Below are 19,026 nucleotides of genomic sequence, written 5' to 3' on the forward strand. Positions count from 1 at the left end.
GCGCCACTTGGCGCGACTTGCTTTGCGAATCAGAACGCGTTTTTCTACTTTTCCCTTTTTCTTCCTCGATGTCAATTTTTAACGATATTTTAATTTATATTTATTTTTATTATATCATTTTACATACAAAATTATCGTTAAGTTTTGTATTTAACGCATTATTATAAATATTGTTATATGAATGTTTCGAAAACTATATGTGTCGATTGATTCGTCCTTTTTTGGATCCATTTTGATTTAACGGAAAATAACTTTAAACAGAAAATTTCTTTTGGTATGATTCATCCAATTTATTGATTGTTAATAAATACGTATTTACGTCGATCAATAATAGCTTAGTAATCAATTTCAGATTAGTAGAAAAAGGTTCTATTTACCTTATATTATTCTATTTGTATATATGTAAAAAAAAAAAAAATGCTTATTTATTAGAAAAATTTATATATCTATTTTGATACAAAGTATCCGCAGATATGCCCATGAATAAGAGATTATTTTGGCTCATTGTAAAAGTATTCGTTAAAAAAAACAATATTTACTTAATATGAGAAGAACTACATGAATATATTCGGCTTTGAAATTTTTATCAGGTCCATTATTTTCATATATTGAGAAATATTGTTTTTAATCGATTGTTATGTTTCAAATAATGATATATGAATATTTCTAATACGCAATTATATTTTTTGCTATATATATTTGATAGGATAAGATTGGATATGGAATATTCTCTTAACGGTATGAAATTGACTTGTAGGCTATTATTGACTGTCGATGTGTATATATATATATATATATATATACATACATATGTATATACATATATATATCCATATAATACATGTATACATATATATATATACATATAAATATACACATATATATATACATATAAATATACATATATATACATATATATACACACATACACACGTATGCATTTATGTAGCACATTGCATCATGGTGTGAGAAATAAACTTGCTGAATGATATGGGGGCGATAATTTGTATTACTATGACAACGCGGTCTATGTCCGTCAAAACAATGCACGTGACACGATCATTTCATGTATTAACGTTTCGTATAGCTACGTGTTCAGTGTTATAATTTTTACTTGAAATATTTCAAATGAACACTTTTATACAAAATGTATATATTAAAGACGGAGAATATACGAAAACAATTTATTCTATGGTAGATCTTTTTTTTTTTTTCTTTCTTGCATCCTATCCATATTTTAAAAGCATTTATGTGACCTTTTTATTTTTATATGATTAATGGATTAAAATTAATTGTTATAAATATAATTAAAATTATAGATCAAGGAACAGCGATATGGAGATACAATCAAAGTGTTAACGACCCTTTTTGAATCTCATCCTGATGTAGGGCCTGTTGATTTTTTATATGTATCTTTTGTTATCTGCTGTAAATAAATGATTTTATGTGTGTATATGACTTTTTTTTTTGCAGTCCAGACCTTGTTTATCGCTTCTTGCTCATTGTCATTTTTATATGCAAGACTTTGCGGCAGCAGCTACCTGTTACGAAAAATTGGTTCAAATATGTCCAGAAGAAAATATATATAAGCTTTATCATGCTCAATCTTTGCATCAAGCTTGTATGTATCAAGAGGCTTGGACAGTTTCTTTGACTATCATTGATTCAAGTAATTTAGAATATAAAGTAAAGAAGTTACAAGCAGCCATAAAGTATGGCCAAGAAGATATGGTAGCTGCAAAAAATCTTGTAGATCAATGTCCACTCGATGATGTGGATACAGAAGTAAATTTGGGATGTCTGCTATACAAGGTATAACTCTAAAACATAAAAAAGAAATAAAATTGTACATGAACGTTTTGTATTTCTTCCAGGAAGAGGAATATGAACAAGCTTTAAAAAAATTCTCAAATGCTTTACAAATTACAGGATTTAAACCTCATTTGTCCTATAATGTTGCTCTCTCTTATTTCAAACTAAAAGAATATGCAGCTTCTTTAAAACATATTGGTATAATAAAGTGTTCATTTTAAATTATCAAATTATCATTAAATTATATGTCTATTGATAAAATATTTGCAATTGAATTTATTCCATACTTTTTTTCTATAGCTGATATCATTGAGCAAGGAATTAGAGAACATCCGGAACTAGGCGTGGGTATGGCAACAGAAGGTATTGAAGTTCGTAGTGTTGGAAACACGCTTACTCTTCATGAAACAGCTTTAACAGAAGCTTTTAATCTAAAAGCTGCTATAGAATACCAGTTGCAAAATTGTAATTGCATTAAAATTAATTGTTAAATAACATATAATTAAATGGTAAAAGTACATTGTTTTAATTACGCTTTGATTTTAAGACGAAGCTGCTAAAGAAGCATTGACGGATATGCCTCCTCGTTCTGAAGAAGAATTAGATGCCGTTACGTTACATAATCAAGCATTATTAAATATGGATACAAAGCCGAGCGAAGGGTTCGAAAAATTACAATTCTTATTACAACAAAATCCTTTTCCACCTGAAACGTTTGCTAATGTACTATTGCTATATTGTAAATATCAATATTATGATTTAGCAGCAGATGTTTTAGCTGAAAATGTACATTTAACATACAAGTATTTGACACCGGTAAGTTATAATATTATTGTACATCTTTATTGTAATATTTATAGTTTCATGATCTTTGTAATAATAATGACAGCAACTATCACACCTGTATACTACAAAAATCTTAATGTAATAAGCATTCAGATAAGATGAATTTAATTTGTATGCTTTTCCTTCGAATGTTTGCACTTTTTTGCTCGTACTTCGGTTCTATCCGAGTGCTTCCGTTTGTAACTTTTAATATTCTGACTAGAACTATCACTAGAATCTGTATCGCTGGTACTGCTGTTACGCTTTTTTTTCTTTTGCTTATGATCTTTGGATCTCTTCTTCTTACTTTTCTTTGTTGTTTGCTCATTATCAGAACTACTGTCATCAGTATGCTGCTTACTTTTCTTAGATTTCTTTCTTTTTTTTGATTTTTTTGTTTTATGTTTCTTCTCTGTCTTTTCTGTCTTTTCTGCTTTTTCCGTTTTTTCTATCTTCTTATCTTCTTGCTCATCCTGTGTCTTTGGAATAGATGATACATCTTCTACCTCTGGTATTAACTCATACTTCTTTCCATTAGGCGGCACAAAACAATCTTTAGCCAAATGTCCATGCGTCCCACACTTTGTACATGTTGTATTAAAAACAGCTTCTAATTGAATAGTTTTTCGTTGTTGCGGAACATAGGCTTTTTTCTTTTGCATATCTCTTTGTAATTCGACTCCATTAGGGTCCAAGTCAGTACCATTTCCTTGATTAACATGTTTCATAGATAATCCAATTTTACCATCGTCATTCACCGAAATAACTTTACACCATACTCTTTCTCCTTTTTGTAAAATTTCTGTAACATCGTCGACGTGACCCGAACTAACCTGACAAAGTTTTTATTATTATAATTTTATTTATATTATAATATATTGGAATAATTGATATTAAAATTTATGATACCTGTGATCTATGTATCAATCCTTGTTGCGAACATCCAGGTATTCTTACGAAAGCACCGTAATTTTGAACGGCAGCAATTTCGCCAAGAAATATTTGATTTACCTCACAATTTACCATATTTATATATATGCTTCTATGTTATATTTTCTTCGAACGATTTGACGGTTCTTAACCTACTATTTTAACCCATGTCAAATCGATAAATAACAAGAAATATAGGTTAGGATTTATCACAACATAGAAGTATAGTGCCGTATCAATAAATTGTGGTACCCACCTAGTACTGAATAATATTCAATACATTTTCTTATCTATCTTTGTATTTATACGTATTATAAAAAAGAGATTTATTTATTATATGATTCGATTTTTTTATTGCATTTTAGTATTTATATGATTTCCTGGATGCATTAATTACGCAACAAACTTCGCCGGAAGAAGCGTATCGCAAATTCGATGATCTTGCAAACAAACATACTGAGACATTGCGAAAGGCAACTAAACAGGTTCAAGAAGCAAGATTAAATCATGATGATAGTGCTGTTAAAAAAGCTGTAACTGATTATGAAGAAGCATTAGATAGATATGTACCTGTTCTAATGGCACAAGCTAAAATATATTGGGACAGAGAGAATTATGTACAAGTAGAGAAAATTTTTAGGAAGAGCGTTGAATTTTGTAACGAACATGATGTATGGAAGTTAAACGTAGCACATACTTTATTTATGCAAGAAAATAAATTTAAGGAAGCAACAGGTTTTTATGAACCGATTGTCAGAAAAAAATATGATAATGTTTGTGCCTTTTAAAATAAATTACTTTTCCATATGACAATATAATAAAATTTCATATCTCATTTTATAGATTTTAGATACAAGCGCTATAGTATTGGCAAATTTATGCGTAAGTTACATTATGACATCTCAAAATGCAGATGCTGAAGAACTAATGAAGAAAATTGAAAAAGAAGAAGAGGCAGTATCGTTTGAAGATCAAGATAAAAAGTTATTTCATCTATGTATTGTAAATTTGGTGATTGGAACTTTATATTGTTCAAAAGGCAACTATGAATTTGGCATATCTAGAGTGATGAAAAGCTTAGAACCTTATAATAAGAAACTAGGAACAGATACTTGGTTCTATGCAAAAAGATGTTTTCTCTCTCTCCTAGAACAATTAGCTAAACAACTAGTAGTTTTAAAAGATTCCACTTTACAAGAATGTATTCAGTTTCTGGAACATTGTGAAGGTTTGAGCTTCATTTTTTATATAAAAGTTACAATTAATTATAAACATATATATATATATATATATATATATATATATCCTATCATACTTTTAGCATTATTATTTTATAATTATTGTTTAGTTTATGGACGAGATATACCTACTGTAATAGAACAACCATTTGATATGCAAGATATTCTAACAGTACCACCTCAAGGAATACGAACTGTTATATATGAAGCAAGGTATTTGAAGTCATTGTTTCTAAAGCTACAAACGTCTTAAAGGTATACATGTTATAAAATATAAAATATAAAATATATGTAAATGCTTTAGATATTTTTTATGTCTGGATTGAATATAGATATTAAGTGCAAAAATAAAATGTATTTATTAAAAAGACAATAAGTATTATTCTATTGGTTTATACCTCAGTAACAATATCTATTATAATTTATGTATAACAAAAAATTTTTCATATGTACATTCATATGTTAATGAGAAGATTATGTTTTAATCTTTATAAAATTATATTTTTTAACTTTTTATCTTAGAAACAGGATTATATATTAATATTATTATTTATACGTAAAAAGGTGAAAAATCAAGGAAATCTTTTTAAATATTTCTAGAAACGTCCTTTATAATTTTGTTGAAGATTTTAAATGGACATGCGCATAAACGTTTGCCGACGGTTGATAACTACAGCGTAGATGAAAACAAGAGAAAAAAGCAAAATGGTGGTCGATATGGAACTTCAAGAAGCAAAAGATGAGGTCCTTCGGTTTATAAAAGATAGAGATAAAATTGAATCCGATATACGCGCGCTGAGAGATGTATTAGATAGCGTATGTATCATTAAATATATTATTTTATATAACAAATGTCAAAGATAATATTTTTGTATGAAAAAAAAAACTTGTACTTCAAGTAGGATAATATGTCTTATTCTTAAATAAATTAATTATACATCTTAGAACCATGTGGGTATGGATGATCCTCTGGTGGATTCTGAGGGGTATCCAAGACAGGATATCAACGTATATCAAGTCAGACATGCAAGGCATCGGATAATATGTATGTAAAATACTTGAAAGTATTATAATCAATTACGGAATTTGATTATTTTGGATTCTTTTTAGGCCTTACAAATGATCATAAAGCATTGATGAAAAAGATAGAAGAAGGTTTACATAAAGTACATTCTATTTTTGAGAATCAACCAGAGGAGCCCACAGCAACAACCAGCGACATTGAAGAACCATTTTCAACAGAACCTTTCCTGAGAGTAAATTTGGTGTCACCTTCTTCTCCAGCTGAAGTAGCAGTGAGTATAATGATGACACTATGAAGAAAAAAAATTGATTATCTTTATATGAAGAACAAAATTAATTATATTAATATAATCATGCAATATTATTACACAAACGATTAGAATTATTAATTAGATTCAACATAACAATGATTTGTGATATGTTCTTTTATTATAGGGGATTCAAGTCGACGATCTAATAATAGAATTTGGCTCTATTAATTATGGAAATTTTAAGACCTTAAAGGATATCGCGACATTAGTAGAACACAGTAGGTATAAGTCTTTGGATATAAAACTTAAGCGTGGATCAAGTATCTTGGCCCTGACTTTAATACCACGTCCTTGGGATGGCAATGGTTTACTGGGATGTAATGTAATACCTCTAGAAGTTGTTGAAAGATAAATTATTATTATAAACTATAAGAAACCTGATGATTATACTTATACATACATATATATATATATATATATATATATATATATATATATATACATATATATAAAGCTATTTTTATGCGTATTTTAATTGGCAATAAATTAATATTCATAAATATAATTTTTATGCTATTTTGCATTTTAATTCCTTCATTGTTACATTGTGCATTTAATAACGGATATAGATAAATTTCTTTGGTAGTACTTAACGATGATGTAATCCTTGGAAGGAGCTTTGGTCGCTGGCATTGTAACTTGATAAAGATAATCCATCTAAGTGAGTTTCTAGTCAGCATTCCTTAACAGTCAGCATAGTATATAATGGAAATAACTCTGTTGAAAGTTAGTTAATGGGAAGTAGTATCAGCAAAATGAATACCCAGGTGATCGTAAGTTGTATTTTTGTATTTTTGCTTTTTCTATTGGAATAGTATTATTCAAGGAAATTTATTTTTAATACAGGTAGCATTTTGTCTATTTGTTTTCGTCTTTGGGGTATCATGCGAATCTACGTCGCTCGAACAATCTAATTCGTTACCCTTGACGTTCGTTTATGCTGTCTATCCGTTTTATAATACTGAAACGCTATTACAAGTTTGGAAAAATGATGAATCAGCCGAAGTTTACGCGAACGTAGTCACAGTGAATCCTGGTGAGCAGGAATTAACTGCTTTGAATGCCGGTGGTACAATCTCACGCAACGAAACTATTGATTCGAACGGGAATAGAAATCCACAAGTTCTGAAAAACGATGCTGAAAATGTAAATGCTGAACGTTTATCACAAACTAGACAGCAGCTTCGTAATTACGTGAGTTATTTATAATCTATGTATGAGTAAATATAATTGTGAATGATGATTTATTTAATAAAATGAATATATTTTGGAATGTCTATTTGACTTTTACATTACATATTTTTTGACACTATATCATCTTTATATTTATTTAGAATATTGAATACTATCAATTTTTTTTTTTTTTTTTTTTTATAGAAAACTTGGCGCAGGAGTACAGATTTTCAAAATGAATAAAAGCATCACAAGGTCTATAAAGTTCTCGATGGAGGATGGATTGGCATTCGTAAAATAATTATGCTGGTATATATATTTTGAATATGTATAAAGTGCTTTGTAGTGAGAGTTATTAAACGCAAATGATATTAAAGATAAAATATTTATTTAGCTTTCTTCCAAAAATCTCATTCTCCTTATAAATCTCATCGTATATATATATATATATATAAATATAACTTGTATTTAATTTTCTATCGAATTAATTTCGTAAGTTAATTTCCGATGATAGTTTTTGATATTAAATTCGTTTCTATAGAATTCTAGATTTATTTCTTTTTATAACGCGAAGAATACGTAGATCGGATAAATCTTTGATAAGGCCGAAGTAAAATGCTAAATATAGATATGTTACGCTCGATAAACTATTAGCGTAAACGTAAAATTGTTACGTCAATGCCATTGGATTACGTATGAAGTATATAATATGTAGATACCGAAATATCCCATTAATATCCATGAATGGGCGTGTCATTCAGTAGGATTTTTTTTTCGAAAAGATAAAAAATGATGATCGTAGGAAGTAGAATAAAACGATGAATGTATATTAACGAGATATAAGTTAATTAAGAAAAAATATAATTCTATTTTATAAATCGAATGAATCGATTTTTATTTATCGATCTCGATTATATTTAACACCGAGAATTCATCTAACTTAATTTAATTTATTTCAAAATGATTTATTTTTTTGTTTGGTTTCTAGAATAATACTGCCTCGTAGTACATTGTTATCCCTCTCACAAACTTTTGTTCAGTCGAATAAAAGCGCCAAGCAATCGAGATTCGTTTTGTTAGAGTTCCACTCGCTTCGTTCGGATCAAGAACGAAAAGGGTGAACGCCCTTCATCGTTCCGTTTCTCTCTTTCTTTTTTTTTGGGGGGAGGGGGTTGCGTTCAACATTGCATGGAACTTGCGCGCCACGTAGTTGAACAAGGTGAAAAAGGGCTTGCGCAAGCATTCTGTAATTACGGCGATTCGCTGCAATTAAAGCTCGGTTAGCCTTAGCCACGGCACGTGGATCGCGTGAAGAAATCCATCTGCCTTCACGATTTTCTCCATTTCGAATTCTTCTTTATTTTTTAATTTAAAAAGAGATCATTATCAAAAATCTAACGGTTCCGGTCAAACAAATTTCTAACATTTCGTACGAATCATTTTGTATTGATAATAACTAGTAAAAATAATCATGTATTTGTAAAGACTTCGATACTTCTTGGAATTTTTGTTTCTTTCTTTTTTTCTTTTTTTTCTTTTTTTTTCTTACAAACAAACGATCATTGCATTATCGTATGACTGCAATACTTGTACTGTATCGAAAATGTTATCTCGATATCATACGAATACACATAATTATATGACATTATTATGAATTAGTTAGTTAATAAAAGAACGTATATCATAATGAATAGTTTCGTTCGTAATAAATTTGTGTTAATTTATAATGATTTTAGATAATAGAAATACTGAAATATCTGAAATTCATTCTAAAATGTTATTTCTTCTAGGGGAAAGGTATTGTAAATATATAAGATAAATGATAAGAATATATAAGGAAAAAATGGATCGAATAAATCCCACATACATTATCATTGCTTCGTGCTATGCATACGTTCACATAGTAAATATGGAAAGAGTATATACGATCAAACGAAAAAAACTTCTTGAGATCGATTTTTTATTAGAATGCAACTCTTAGGTTGAAGCTATTCATAGCTTATTGAAGAAAGAAGTATGGCTTAGGACGTCATATTTGAATTATATCGCCTTTCAGAGATATTGACGTTTGGTCCAAGCGGTCGAATATTCTACTATTTCCTCTTTTTTGGGATGATTTATTAGAGATAATAAATCTAATAATATAATGAACCAAAGACAATAAAACGTTTAGTTATTATTGTTAAGTTCTTTTTCTATCTTTCTTCATCTATTCTAACTATTTCTATTTCTATCTTCGTTATTCAGGTTAATGCGATTTCGGAGTAGGAAGTTTGGCTACTTGCCGTCGTATCCGACGAACATCAACCCATCCGGCCCTATTCGACCTTTGATACACGCCAGTTGCCAACTACTACGTGCGTAAACGCGCTCAGGAAGGTTCCCACTGTCATCTCGAGCTTTGCTAATTAGTGGCCTGTTTCGCTCTTTCTCTCCTTTAGTGTCACGGAGAATACGTTCGCGCGTTAACTCGTTGCAGAAATACGCCTCCTTTGGCTACGATAAGGTGCGGTCACTCTAGTATGTTCATTAAGCAAATGGAGACAATGGAAGGTAAACGTGAGAAGCGAGAAATGGAGAGAGAGAGAGAGAGAGAGAGAGGGAAGGAGGGGGGGGGAGAGAGAGAGAAGGATACAAAAATATCCATTGTCCTTTAATCGACGACTTTTCTATGCTCGAACTTTTTTAAAAATTTTCTAATAAATGCTTTTACATTCGATTACGTTCTATTGGCAGGTAATGATAGTTCGTCAGATGATGACGATAACGACCTTTTTTCATAATTATTCATGATGAGAAATAGATGCTCTTATTTATTATTTAACTATGTTTATTTATGGATTTTCCATAATTACGTAAATAATTATTTATAAGAATAATAAATATTCTCCCTGGAAATATCCGACACTTCATGTCAGAAGATAATAATAAATAATACAATTTTGTTTTAGATTCTTCTTATTGTTATATGTATTTTATTTTTAGTTTTATACACCTGTATGAATACGTTGTCTATCATTATGTAATTAAATAATTTTCTTACCAATAGATAATATTCGTAAAGATTATTATCGACAAAGTAGTATATAAAGATTTACATATATATATTTCCGTGCGCAATAGTCATAAAATTATTTTAGAATTTTATTTAATCTATTTATCTATTGAAATATGATTAACAATGTAAAATGTAAATACTTTAATAGTTTAATTAAAATTAGAAATAAAAGATTATTAAAATATGCAGCCATTCGGCCATTAATTATTCGCAGTTGCATTCTTTATTTTGAAAAATATAGTCATAAATGGAAATAAAGAACGCATTAAATATGATACTTTGATTTACAATATATTTTTTTGTAATACGATTTTTTTTTTTTTGATATGCCCTGATATAGTTAAACTTTCATCTTTAAAATCAGACTTTATTTATTAAAATCGATACGCCTGGATTCATTGCTGTTGGATTCATGGAATAAACCATTATAAAACATGATGAACAACCTTAGCCATTTTTTCCTTCCAATTTTTTTTTTCCTTTTGGAAACTGCTACTGCTTCGAAAAAAAAGAAAAAAAAAGAAAAAAGAAAAAAAAAAAAACGAAAACGATTTGAATCGGATGGCGTTTCAACGATTAATGTATTTTTAGCTCTCGCGAAAGTGGAGAATTTCGTTCGTTCCGGCAAATAAAAAAGTATATAGAAGGATGTAGGGACTTCCATCCGATTTCAATTTTTCGGCAATATTCATTCTGTGAGGGGATTATTCACGTACAACTCGTAACGTGATTTCGAATCTTTTTCCCGTCTGTGAAACATTAGATCGAAATCCATTCCGAGATCGTGAAAAAATAAAACGATCACAAAAAAGTCGTCCCATATGAAATCGATCATTTTACAGATTTTCAAATTAATCTTTTTTAGAGGAGAAAGTTAAATTGAATTAAAAATTGTATTATACTTATCGTTAAAATAAAATTTATATGGATGATACTTTGGATTAGGATAATCATTTTATCGATCGATTAATATAAACAGAATTGAAATTATTTTCAATTGTAATCTTTGGATCAATTAATAAGATTAAAAATGTTCGATCGATCAATGGTAAAGATCGTGTATGATGAGAGGGCCAACAGAGATGTCTACAAGATGACATTACGATGTGGAGGAATGTCAAAGCGACCAGTCGCGTGACATTTCCTACCCGTAGGATCCGCCTTGTAATAACTTTGGTCGAGGCATGCCGAAGGCATGTCCTTCTAACATATACGTATACATACATCTTATGTATAGATGCGTACGTACACGTACCATCTATAATACCATCGTACACTATCATCGTATTTACGGCTACCTAGTTATCTATTCGCTTCATCTACGTGCACGTATATCCGTAAACTCTTCTCTTTATCGTTTATAAGCTATATATAAGCCGATGTAATGAATCTTTTCTAACATTGAAATCATTTTCATAAATTGTACGAGGTTAAAATTACGAACAAGATATGTGTATGTGTATGTACTATATGTATATAGTGCATATCATTTCATGGATTTTTTTTTTTTTTTATTTTTTCAGATAATTAATGAATTCGTTGAAATGCTTGAATCGTTTTCATATATTTAATTATTTGAAAGATCAACATCGATGAAGATTATTATTTTGTTGATAGTGAAAAGTATGCTCGCAATTTCTTTTTTTTTCTTTTTTTGGCAATGTAAAATCTATGGGTATCATTCTTAACGAGTATCATTCATGTAGAAGAGAATTCTGATAGTTTCTGGAAGATTTAAGATCGTGGCTTGAAGATCGCAAGGAAAATGTGGTCAAGGATGTAACGGAATTACGTCTGAAAAGTATTTTCAGTAAGCCACGTCGTTGCCGTTCTCTGCTTCTCCTCTCTGCTTCTACCCTCCGGAGAAATGATAGATGGCCAGGAACTATGTCGCAAAGCGAGCGAGCTTCGTCTTTTTGTCGAAATAATCTCGCGGTAGAATTTTAGTGGAACGCGATAACGTCTCCGCAACGACCCTGGGATGTTCTAAAGCGATTAATATATTACCAGCTCGTGGACGATATCTTCTTGGTTATTCGGCCATTATTAACGCATTTTGCTGTTAATTTTCTCATTTCGAGAGTCACCGGTGCAAGAAAATCTAAGTTATATAGTTGTCCTTACAGTTAACATATACATTTATATAAACGTAAATATATATCTTAAATGTCATCTAAAATGTGAATCGAAATGCGATTAATTTTATACGATCAAAATATGTATCAACGTTTACAATTTATCTTAATCAGAAGTCTAGACACCGAGACTACAGAAGACGTGTTTAATGATATTTAGTTAATATTCAAGAAATGTTACATTTTCTGGGAACATAAGAAAGACTTGAGATTAGTTCATTCATTATGAGATCTTTCGAAATCTTCATATTGAAGTTGGTGGACATTAGGTCGAGCATTATTGTTAAAATAAGCTTTTCTTCTTATAATTTTTAGGATATGTATTTATTTTAAAAAATTATTACTTTCTCCTTGAGCAAATTTACAATCATCGAATTTAAAATTGAGGATACCCAAAGATTCCTTCATCAACGTATAATCCTTAAGGATACCATTGAGTTCGTTTTCAAAGTCGTGCGAGTTCTCAACCGAGACGGTATACTTATTGACGTTCTTCAATGTACCCATCAATTTGTTTTCCAATCTTGCATCAAGCGTTTTCAGTTTTTCGTAAGAATTCTGTAAATCGCCAACTTTCGTCCTAAGATCAGAGTTTGTCTTTCTAAGGACCGTGAGTTCGTCCTTCAAAGCGATTTTTTCAATCTTCAGGCTATTCACTTCTTGCCGAGCCTCGTCCAATCGTATTCCGAGAGTTTGCTTCTCGTCTCTGAGCTTTATCAACTCGATCTTAAGAGCTTTCAGTTCATCGAGAGCACGGCGAAGCTCATTGACGGTTTTGTCTTTATCAGTGATCGCAGCGTGCATGCTATCTCGCAAAATATCAATTTCAGCTTTCAAAGCACCGTTAACAATCTTCATTCTCGAGAGAATGTTAGTCAATGTATCAAACTTTTCTTTTAAATCAAGACCAGGTGTTAAAGTCTCCTGATTTGTCTCGCTTGGCGATACAAGTTGTTGAGAATTTGGCTCGACTTGAGTTTCGCTCTCTTGACTTTTCATAGAAACTCTTCGAAATTCCATGATTTCCAAATGATCGGAACGTTTGTCTCTACGTGTATTGCTTTTAATTCGAGCCAATTCGATTTTGATCTTCGTATTTTCGATTCTTAAATTAGTCAATTCTAATTTTAAACTTTCGTTCGCTAGTCTCAATTTTTTCGTGTCATTCTTCTTCTTTGACTTGCCCTTGCCCTTGATTTTATCAGCTGATCTTTCATATTCCATAGTTTTTTTCTCATTTGTCTCCTCGTTTTCGTACAACCTAGTATCGTCTTCTTCGTTGAATTCCAAGTTTTGCAGTTGTTCGAGGAACTCGTTCGAACGAGCTTTCAACGCTTCGTTCTCCGAACGTAAAGCTTCGTTGCTAACTTGCAGACTTTTCGCATGATTATCAAGTATTCTGTACTCGTTCCTCATTTCGTTGTATTTCCCATGCAATTCTTCGACTGTTCTCCTCAGTTCGGAATTCCTAGATTTCGCATCGTCAGATTCGATTCTCGACTTATTCAATTCCACGGAAAGATATTCACATTCGGTTTTCGTTTTATTCAGGTGATCCTTCAACGTGAAGTTTTCTTCATTGAGTTCCTTTGTACGCATCATCAGGTGATTCTTTTCCGTTGAGATCACGCGTACTAGAGCCTCCGTTTCGTTATTCTTCATGGTCAATGCATTTAGATCGTTGCTGAGCGTTGAATTTTCCGTTTGAAGATCTTTGAGCTTCTCGTTGGTTCGGTCAAGGACACTTGCAATCTCGTTCGAGCGTATTTTCCAATTATTCGCTTCCTCATCTAACGATGACTGAATTATTTGGAATTTCGCCACTTGCTCCAAAAGCGAATTATTTTTCATATTCAATTCGTCGATCATTGATTTAATTGACTTTCTTTCGGCTCCCAGTTCTAAGATTTCACCCTTCAGTTTGTTATTTTCTTTATCGTAACGATCAACTTTAGTTTCTAAAGTTGCATGTTTAGATAACAGCAATTTGTATTCTTCATGATTCTCTTCCATCACACTCGATCGTTGTCTCAGCATTTCGTTTTCTGAAGTTAAACGTACGACGTCGAGCTCGATCTTTTTACTTTCAGAATTCATCATATCGAGCTTCTCTTTCAGATCATTTATCGTATTTCTCGCTTCATTCAATTTACGTTCTAATTGTTCACGCAAATTTTCTTTCTCCGACGTTTGCATTGACTTCTTCAATTCTTCGTTCAATTCTTTCGATACTGCTTCTAGATTTCTCTCAAGTTTCAATTTCGACGCACGAATTGTAGACAATTCCTCGTTTCTTTCCTTCAACAGTTTATTCATTTTTTCGGTTTCCGTAAATAAATTCTTCTTATCGTTCCGTAGATTCTATAGTAAGACATAAATAATGAACATTTATACGAAGTAAGATATATACGATTAAGGAATCGTTACCTGTAATTGTGTTGTCGAATTATTCAATTCGGCCTTCATTCGTCGCATCTCTTCCAGCCGATTTCTCGAATCCTTATCGAATTCGTCGATCTCCTTGCTAAGATTCGTATTTTTCTCTCTCGTTTTCTCCAATTCCTTTTTACCCCATTCGAGTTTTTCCTTTAATACACTCATGATTTCCTCTTTATTCGATAATTCGACTTTCGACTTGACCAACAATTCTTCCAGTTCTTCGATTCTTTCCAATAATTTCGTGTCGTTGCCAGAATAAATGGTACCTTCTAGATCCCTCGATTGAGAACACAATTCGTCGATGAGTTTTTTCAATTCTCCGAGCGTTTTCGGCTGAGATGTTCGTGGATTATCTTCATTTGGATTTGTATCAAATTCGCTGATCTTTCCTTTGCATCTCTTCAATGTCTCTTCCAACTCTGTTAATCTCTTAAAGTACTCGAGACAGCTAGTACCACCTAGTTTACAGTTAGCCACGGGCTCGATCTTCAAGTATGCAAGCTCGATGTTCGTTTGTTCGATAATTTTTTCTAACATTTCTACACTTTTAACGTAATCCTTCTTTATTTTCAATTTCTTCTCGTCTTTACATTTTTCCGTGAGAATTAAAGAATTCTCTAATTCCTCGTGCAATTGTCTTAGGATCAATCGAACCTCGACAATCTTCGTTACGTAACGAAAGCAATCAGGATTGCCAGTAGTTATAAGGGCACGTCGATCGTTTCTCAGTTTGTTTCCCAATTCGTTCATCGTCTTATCGATCATTCCAATTATTTTCATATACTTCCAAAGGTCGAAACTATTATTACAAGAACTAACGTCGAGATTTTTCTTAAGATAATCCACGTTCATTTTTAATCGTCGCAAAATATTTTGGAATTCAATGATCCTCTTACGATAATTTTCTGGATCGCCGGTTTTGATTCTTAACATGGCTTTGATCTTATCGATCTCGTAACGCAATTGTCCGTTCTCGCAATTCGATTTGTAAAGATCCTCGTTGGCGTTCACTAATTCCTCTGAGAGATTTGGCACCGTTACAGCAACTCTACCTATGATATCCTTAAAAATGATCTCCATTGTACGATCGCCACTTGCAAATTCTCGTAATTTCGATTTTAATTGCCCGATAGTCTCGATATGCTCATTGCCATTCCATCGTTTCTCTTCGGCTTCTCGAACTCGTCTCTTCAATCGTTGAATCTCATTATTAAGACGCTTTTTCTCATTGGCGAATTTCTCTTTAATCTTAACGATATTGTCTCGCAATTTGCACGCAGTCCCTCGCGTTATATCGTTCTCCGCTTCGGCCAATGCATTTCTTAAATTACTTATTTTCATCTCGAAGCTATTGCCACTTTTAGTAGACATTTTGAATTGCTTCGTAGTTTCAGTGAGTTTATTTATTTATTTTTTTTCTTTTTTTCTTTTTCCTTTTCTGCGTTCTTCTTTTCGTCAGTCTCGTGTGATCATCTCGACGAAGTTTTATTAATAATCTTTGAAGGTTAAATGTTTTAATTTTATTTCTTTCTTCTTTGCGAACAACGACTATTTTACTTTCCTTTAATGATTTCTCGCGAGAACTCACAATTCCTGTCGTATCTCTCCGTGAATTTATTTCCTTTATTTGAATTCAAATCGATAGGGTTAAGTGTTACTCGAAATTAATTACTTTTTAAATTCTCTCTTCCTTCCCCGGTTAAATACTTGTATGATTAACGTTCTGGGAGATTAGAGAAACGAGCAACCTCGATGATATCAGGGATACTTCGCATTTCTTCGATCATTGACGTCAATTCGTAGCTGTTAAATTGTTAAAAATGAAATCGGCTCGCTTCGATGGTAGATTCACTTTCGAACGACGATGCATTGTGACTCTTTAGCGACACTTTTCTTCTCTCCTACGAGAGAGAATTTATATACGCTTGAATTTATAACTTTTGACCAGTGATTTTGATAGAAATGCCCGAAGTTTCGTATAATACGTTGAAAACAAAGTTCGATCATCGATCTTATTACATCTCGTTCTCCTCTGATAGTTAATGATAATCGATCGATTATTATTATTTAAAAGAAAAATCAATTGAGAACACATTAATTTATATACTTATCACTCACGTATATGTTTTACACGTAGAAAACATTTTCTTCGTCGTTCGCAATTACTGATAGAATTTAATTGACGATGTATACCGTTCGATAAGATCTTCGATGTAATCGGACATGACTCAAAGTACTCTCGAAGCTCTCGAAAGCAAAGGAACGAGGGTATCGTTTTCCAAGTTACTCGATATCGGATCGCGTTATAAGAGACGATAGTATAACGAGAAATTGCGAGAAGGAGCGTGTTCAATGAAGCGAAGAGAATTTAACGCGAAGTCACTGTGTCGCAAACGTCGATATAATTCTTCGTTCGGAGAAATGAGGAAAGTTACGTTCTCGAGAACCAGAGAGTATGATTTTTCGAGGGATGAAAAGGCACTATAGGCGCCTTCGAGTCGAAAGAGAGAAACTTTTCAGGCCTTTTTAATTGCCCCACTCACAATCAGATATGATGAAATTTTGTTCTTTAAGAATGAGACGTTTCTTTGATTCCTTGCTCGATTTAAACCAAATTTTTAACAAACATTATTTCATTATATCCAAGATCTTCGGACGGCGCATGATATAGGATTTTTGAAAAAAGGTAATTAATTTAATGACGATGAAAGAAATTAACACAGATTAAACTTTACTATCTGATACGTCAATATATTTTTACATTTAATTATACTTCATATTTTATAATTTGGCAAAGACAATTAATTAAAAGATGATTAATATCTATTTCTGAATATCTCTAAATTATTTGTAGAGCTTGATTTGAAATTATTTTATTATTATAAGATAATTTCCTTTATTATATCCTTCATTAAGATACCATATTTTTATTGACATACTGATATAATCTTTTTTTTTATGATTAAATCGTATTAAAAGAGTTCATGAATATGAAAAATCGAGGTTATCGATCAATCGACATTGTTAATCGATAATAAAAGGATAACGCCTATATTTGATTGACGTCAAGGAATCCCTAAGATTTAATCTTAAGTTTATATCGAAAAAGTTACTCATGCCGACATAGTTTCGTAGCGACGTAGTGTCTTAGGCTTTTTCCATGATAACTTAAAATTCTCGTGCAACTCACTCGCATCGGTGATTCGACGACACTGAGAGCAATAAAAAATATCTGAAGTGTGAGGGCGTAACCTAAAAAATTTCTTTCTCTTTTTTATTTTAACTCCTTCTTTAATATTTTTCCTTTCTTCTTTTTTTTTTTTTTTTTTTTTTTTTTTTGATTAAAAAAGAATGGCGAACCCAGGTGTTTGTCCGTGTGGATGCGACATACCACCGTCTCGTATTTCCTTACATTCACCGAGCGAGCCATGCTGTTGTTGCATCTATGATCCTTTCAATGATAATTCGAAGGAGTCAGAGATCCGGGATCTTTCGTTTGCCTTAAAAAAGCTTGCAGTAATGCGCTGCCAAATGAAGAAATGGCGGATGGAGAGACTTCAACTTGAAAGCGAAACTAGGTCTCTGAAACAAGCTCTACAATCATTCGGTACCATCATATCTTGAGTGTTGCTTTGAACAAAGATATATATATATATATATTTTTTTTTGTTTTGTTTTTAAACTATTTTTATTTTTATCTTAACTTTTTTCTTAGGGACACTCGTTTTCTCTTCCTCTCTCTCGCACTCTCTTTATTTGTCTCTTCTCAAATTTTAGCCTGTTTCTCCCGTGATTATTCGTTTCTTTTTTATGAAATGACTAGAGAAACATTTGATTTGGTCGAAATAATTTCTCAACGCTTTGTAGGCGTTGATACGAACGTCGCGTTAAAACCAGATCCTCTGATTGTGCATTATCGCCAAGAGAACGAAAGACTACAAAATGCAAATGAAGAGCTCAAGGAAAAGCTGAAGAATCTCGATGAGAGTCTTGCCGAACGTGAGTGTTGGGAAGATCCTGAAGAGGAGGTTATATATGTCAGGGAGAAGATGAAAACGTTGAAAGAACATTTCGTTGCTGAA

At 31.7% G+C, this 19,026-nt stretch overlaps 5 protein-coding genes across 9 annotated transcripts; 3 read left to right on the top strand and 2 right to left on the bottom strand.

Annotated features, from left to right (window-relative positions):
- The first annotated feature begins 858 nt into the window (after nucleotides 1-858).
- On the top strand, nucleotides 859-5,178 carry LOC124949447 (tetratricopeptide repeat protein 30A). The gene is made up of 9 exons (XM_047494448.1): nucleotides 859-1,194; nucleotides 1,320-1,385; nucleotides 1,474-1,812; nucleotides 1,875-2,010; nucleotides 2,113-2,277; nucleotides 2,360-2,628; nucleotides 3,933-4,340; nucleotides 4,411-4,795; nucleotides 4,916-5,178. Exons 1-9 carry the CDS (start codon nucleotides 1,129-1,131, stop codon nucleotides 5,056-5,058), a joined length of 1,977 nt encoding a protein of 658 aa, XP_047350404.1. The 5' UTR covers nucleotides 859-1,128; the 3' UTR covers nucleotides 5,059-5,178.
- Nucleotides 921-3,785, bottom strand: LOC124949454 (nucleolar protein of 40 kDa-like). 2 transcript variants are annotated; one of them, XR_007101059.1, is made up of 3 exons: nucleotides 3,547-3,785; nucleotides 2,100-3,470; nucleotides 921-1,820 (listed from the first exon to the last, which is right to left on the bottom strand). XR_007101059.1 is itself a non-coding variant. In XM_047494470.1 (2 exons), the coding sequence occupies exons 1-2, from the start codon at nucleotides 3,661-3,663 to the stop codon at nucleotides 2,763-2,765; spliced, it is 825 nt and encodes a 274-aa protein (XP_047350426.1). In that variant the 5' UTR covers nucleotides 3,664-3,785; the 3' UTR covers nucleotides 1,845-2,762. The 2 variants fall into 2 exon arrangements, 1 of the variants encoding a protein (XP_047350426.1); XM_047494470.1 differs by lacking the exon at nucleotides 921-1,820 and having other exon boundaries at nucleotides 1,845-3,470.
- A 282-nt stretch (nucleotides 5,179-5,460) lies between the features above and the next one.
- Nucleotides 5,461-7,122, top strand: LOC124949456 (26S proteasome non-ATPase regulatory subunit 9). 4 transcript variants are annotated; one of them, XR_007101060.1, is made up of 6 exons: nucleotides 5,461-5,621; nucleotides 5,751-5,850; nucleotides 5,916-6,100; nucleotides 6,264-6,357; nucleotides 6,726-6,912; nucleotides 6,986-7,122. XR_007101060.1 is itself a non-coding variant. In XM_047494482.1 (5 exons), exons 1-5 carry the CDS (start codon nucleotides 5,487-5,489, stop codon nucleotides 6,723-6,725), a joined length of 531 nt encoding a protein of 176 aa, XP_047350438.1. In that variant the 5' UTR covers nucleotides 5,461-5,486; the 3' UTR covers nucleotides 6,726-6,740. The 4 variants fall into 4 exon arrangements, 2 of the variants coding, with proteins under 2 accessions (XP_047350438.1, XP_047350437.1); XR_007101061.1 differs by having other exon boundaries at nucleotides 6,726-6,906; XM_047494482.1 differs by lacking the exon at nucleotides 6,986-7,122 and having other exon boundaries at nucleotides 6,709-6,740.
- On the top strand, nucleotides 6,895-7,695 carry LOC124949413. Its single transcript, XM_047494413.1, has 3 exons — nucleotides 6,895-6,912; nucleotides 6,986-7,333; nucleotides 7,517-7,695. The coding sequence occupies exons 1-3, from the start codon at nucleotides 6,895-6,897 to the stop codon at nucleotides 7,553-7,555; spliced, it is 405 nt and encodes a 134-aa protein (XP_047350369.1). The 3' UTR covers nucleotides 7,556-7,695.
- A 5,002-nt stretch (nucleotides 7,696-12,697) lies between these two features.
- On the bottom strand, nucleotides 12,698-16,315 carry LOC124949414 (intracellular protein transport protein USO1-like). Its single transcript, XM_047494414.1, has 2 exons — nucleotides 14,933-16,315; nucleotides 12,698-14,866 (listed from the first exon to the last, which is right to left on the bottom strand). Exons 1-2 carry the CDS (start codon nucleotides 16,313-16,315, stop codon nucleotides 12,830-12,832), a joined length of 3,420 nt encoding a protein of 1,139 aa, XP_047350370.1. The 3' UTR covers nucleotides 12,698-12,829.
- Between the last annotated feature and the right edge of the window lie 2,711 nt (nucleotides 16,316-19,026).

Source organism: Vespa velutina, chromosome 5 (assembly GCF_912470025.1).
Source record: "Vespa velutina chromosome 5, iVesVel2.1, whole genome shotgun sequence".
In the NCBI taxonomy this organism is placed as follows: domain Eukaryota; kingdom Metazoa; phylum Arthropoda; class Insecta; order Hymenoptera; family Vespidae; genus Vespa; species Vespa velutina.

What these genes read in the sequence shown, in the direction of transcription:
- LOC124949447 (XM_047494448.1), top strand. Translation starts at nt 1,129, where the DNA reads ATGAACACTTTTATACAAAATGTATATATTAAAGACGGAGAATATACG. An exon ending in AGCTTCTTTAAAACATATTG is followed by an intron (nt 2,011 to 2,112) that starts GTATAATAAAGT and finishes TTTTTTCTATAG; the next exon opens with CTGATATCATTGAGCAAGGA. An exon ending in TCAGAAAAAAATATGATAAT is followed by an intron (nt 4,341 to 4,410) that starts GTTTGTGCCTTT and finishes CTCATTTTATAG; the next exon opens with ATTTTAGATACAAGCGCTAT.
- LOC124949413 (XM_047494413.1), top strand. An exon ending in GACAGCAGCTTCGTAATTAC is followed by an intron (nt 7,334 to 7,516) that starts GTGAGTTATTTA and finishes TTTTTTTTATAG; the next exon opens with AAAACTTGGCGCAGGAGTAC.
- LOC124949456 (XM_047494481.1), top strand. Translation starts at nt 5,487, where the DNA reads ATGAAAACAAGAGAAAAAAGCAAAATGGTGGTCGATATGGAACTTCAA. An exon ending in TGAGAGATGTATTAGATAGC is followed by an intron (nt 5,622 to 5,750) that starts GTATGTATCATT and finishes TATACATCTTAG; the next exon opens with AACCATGTGGGTATGGATGA. An exon ending in CTTCTCCAGCTGAAGTAGCA is followed by an intron (nt 6,101 to 6,263) that starts GTGAGTATAATG and finishes CTTTTATTATAG; the next exon opens with GGGATTCAAGTCGACGATCT.
- LOC124949454 (XM_047494470.1), bottom strand. Translation starts at nt 3,663, where the DNA reads ATGGTAAATTGTGAGGTAAATCAAATATTTCTTGGCGAAATTGCTGCC. An exon ending in GATTGATACATAGATCACAG is followed by an intron (nt 3,471 to 3,546) that starts GTATCATAAATT and finishes AAACTTTGTCAG; the next exon opens with GTTAGTTCGGGTCACGTCGA.
- LOC124949414 (XM_047494414.1), bottom strand. Translation starts at nt 16,315, where the DNA reads ATGTCTACTAAAAGTGGCAATAGCTTCGAGATGAAAATAAGTAATTTA. An exon ending in ATTCGACAACACAATTACAG is followed by an intron (nt 14,867 to 14,932) that starts GTAACGATTCCT and finishes GTCTTACTATAG; the next exon opens with AATCTACGGAACGATAAGAA.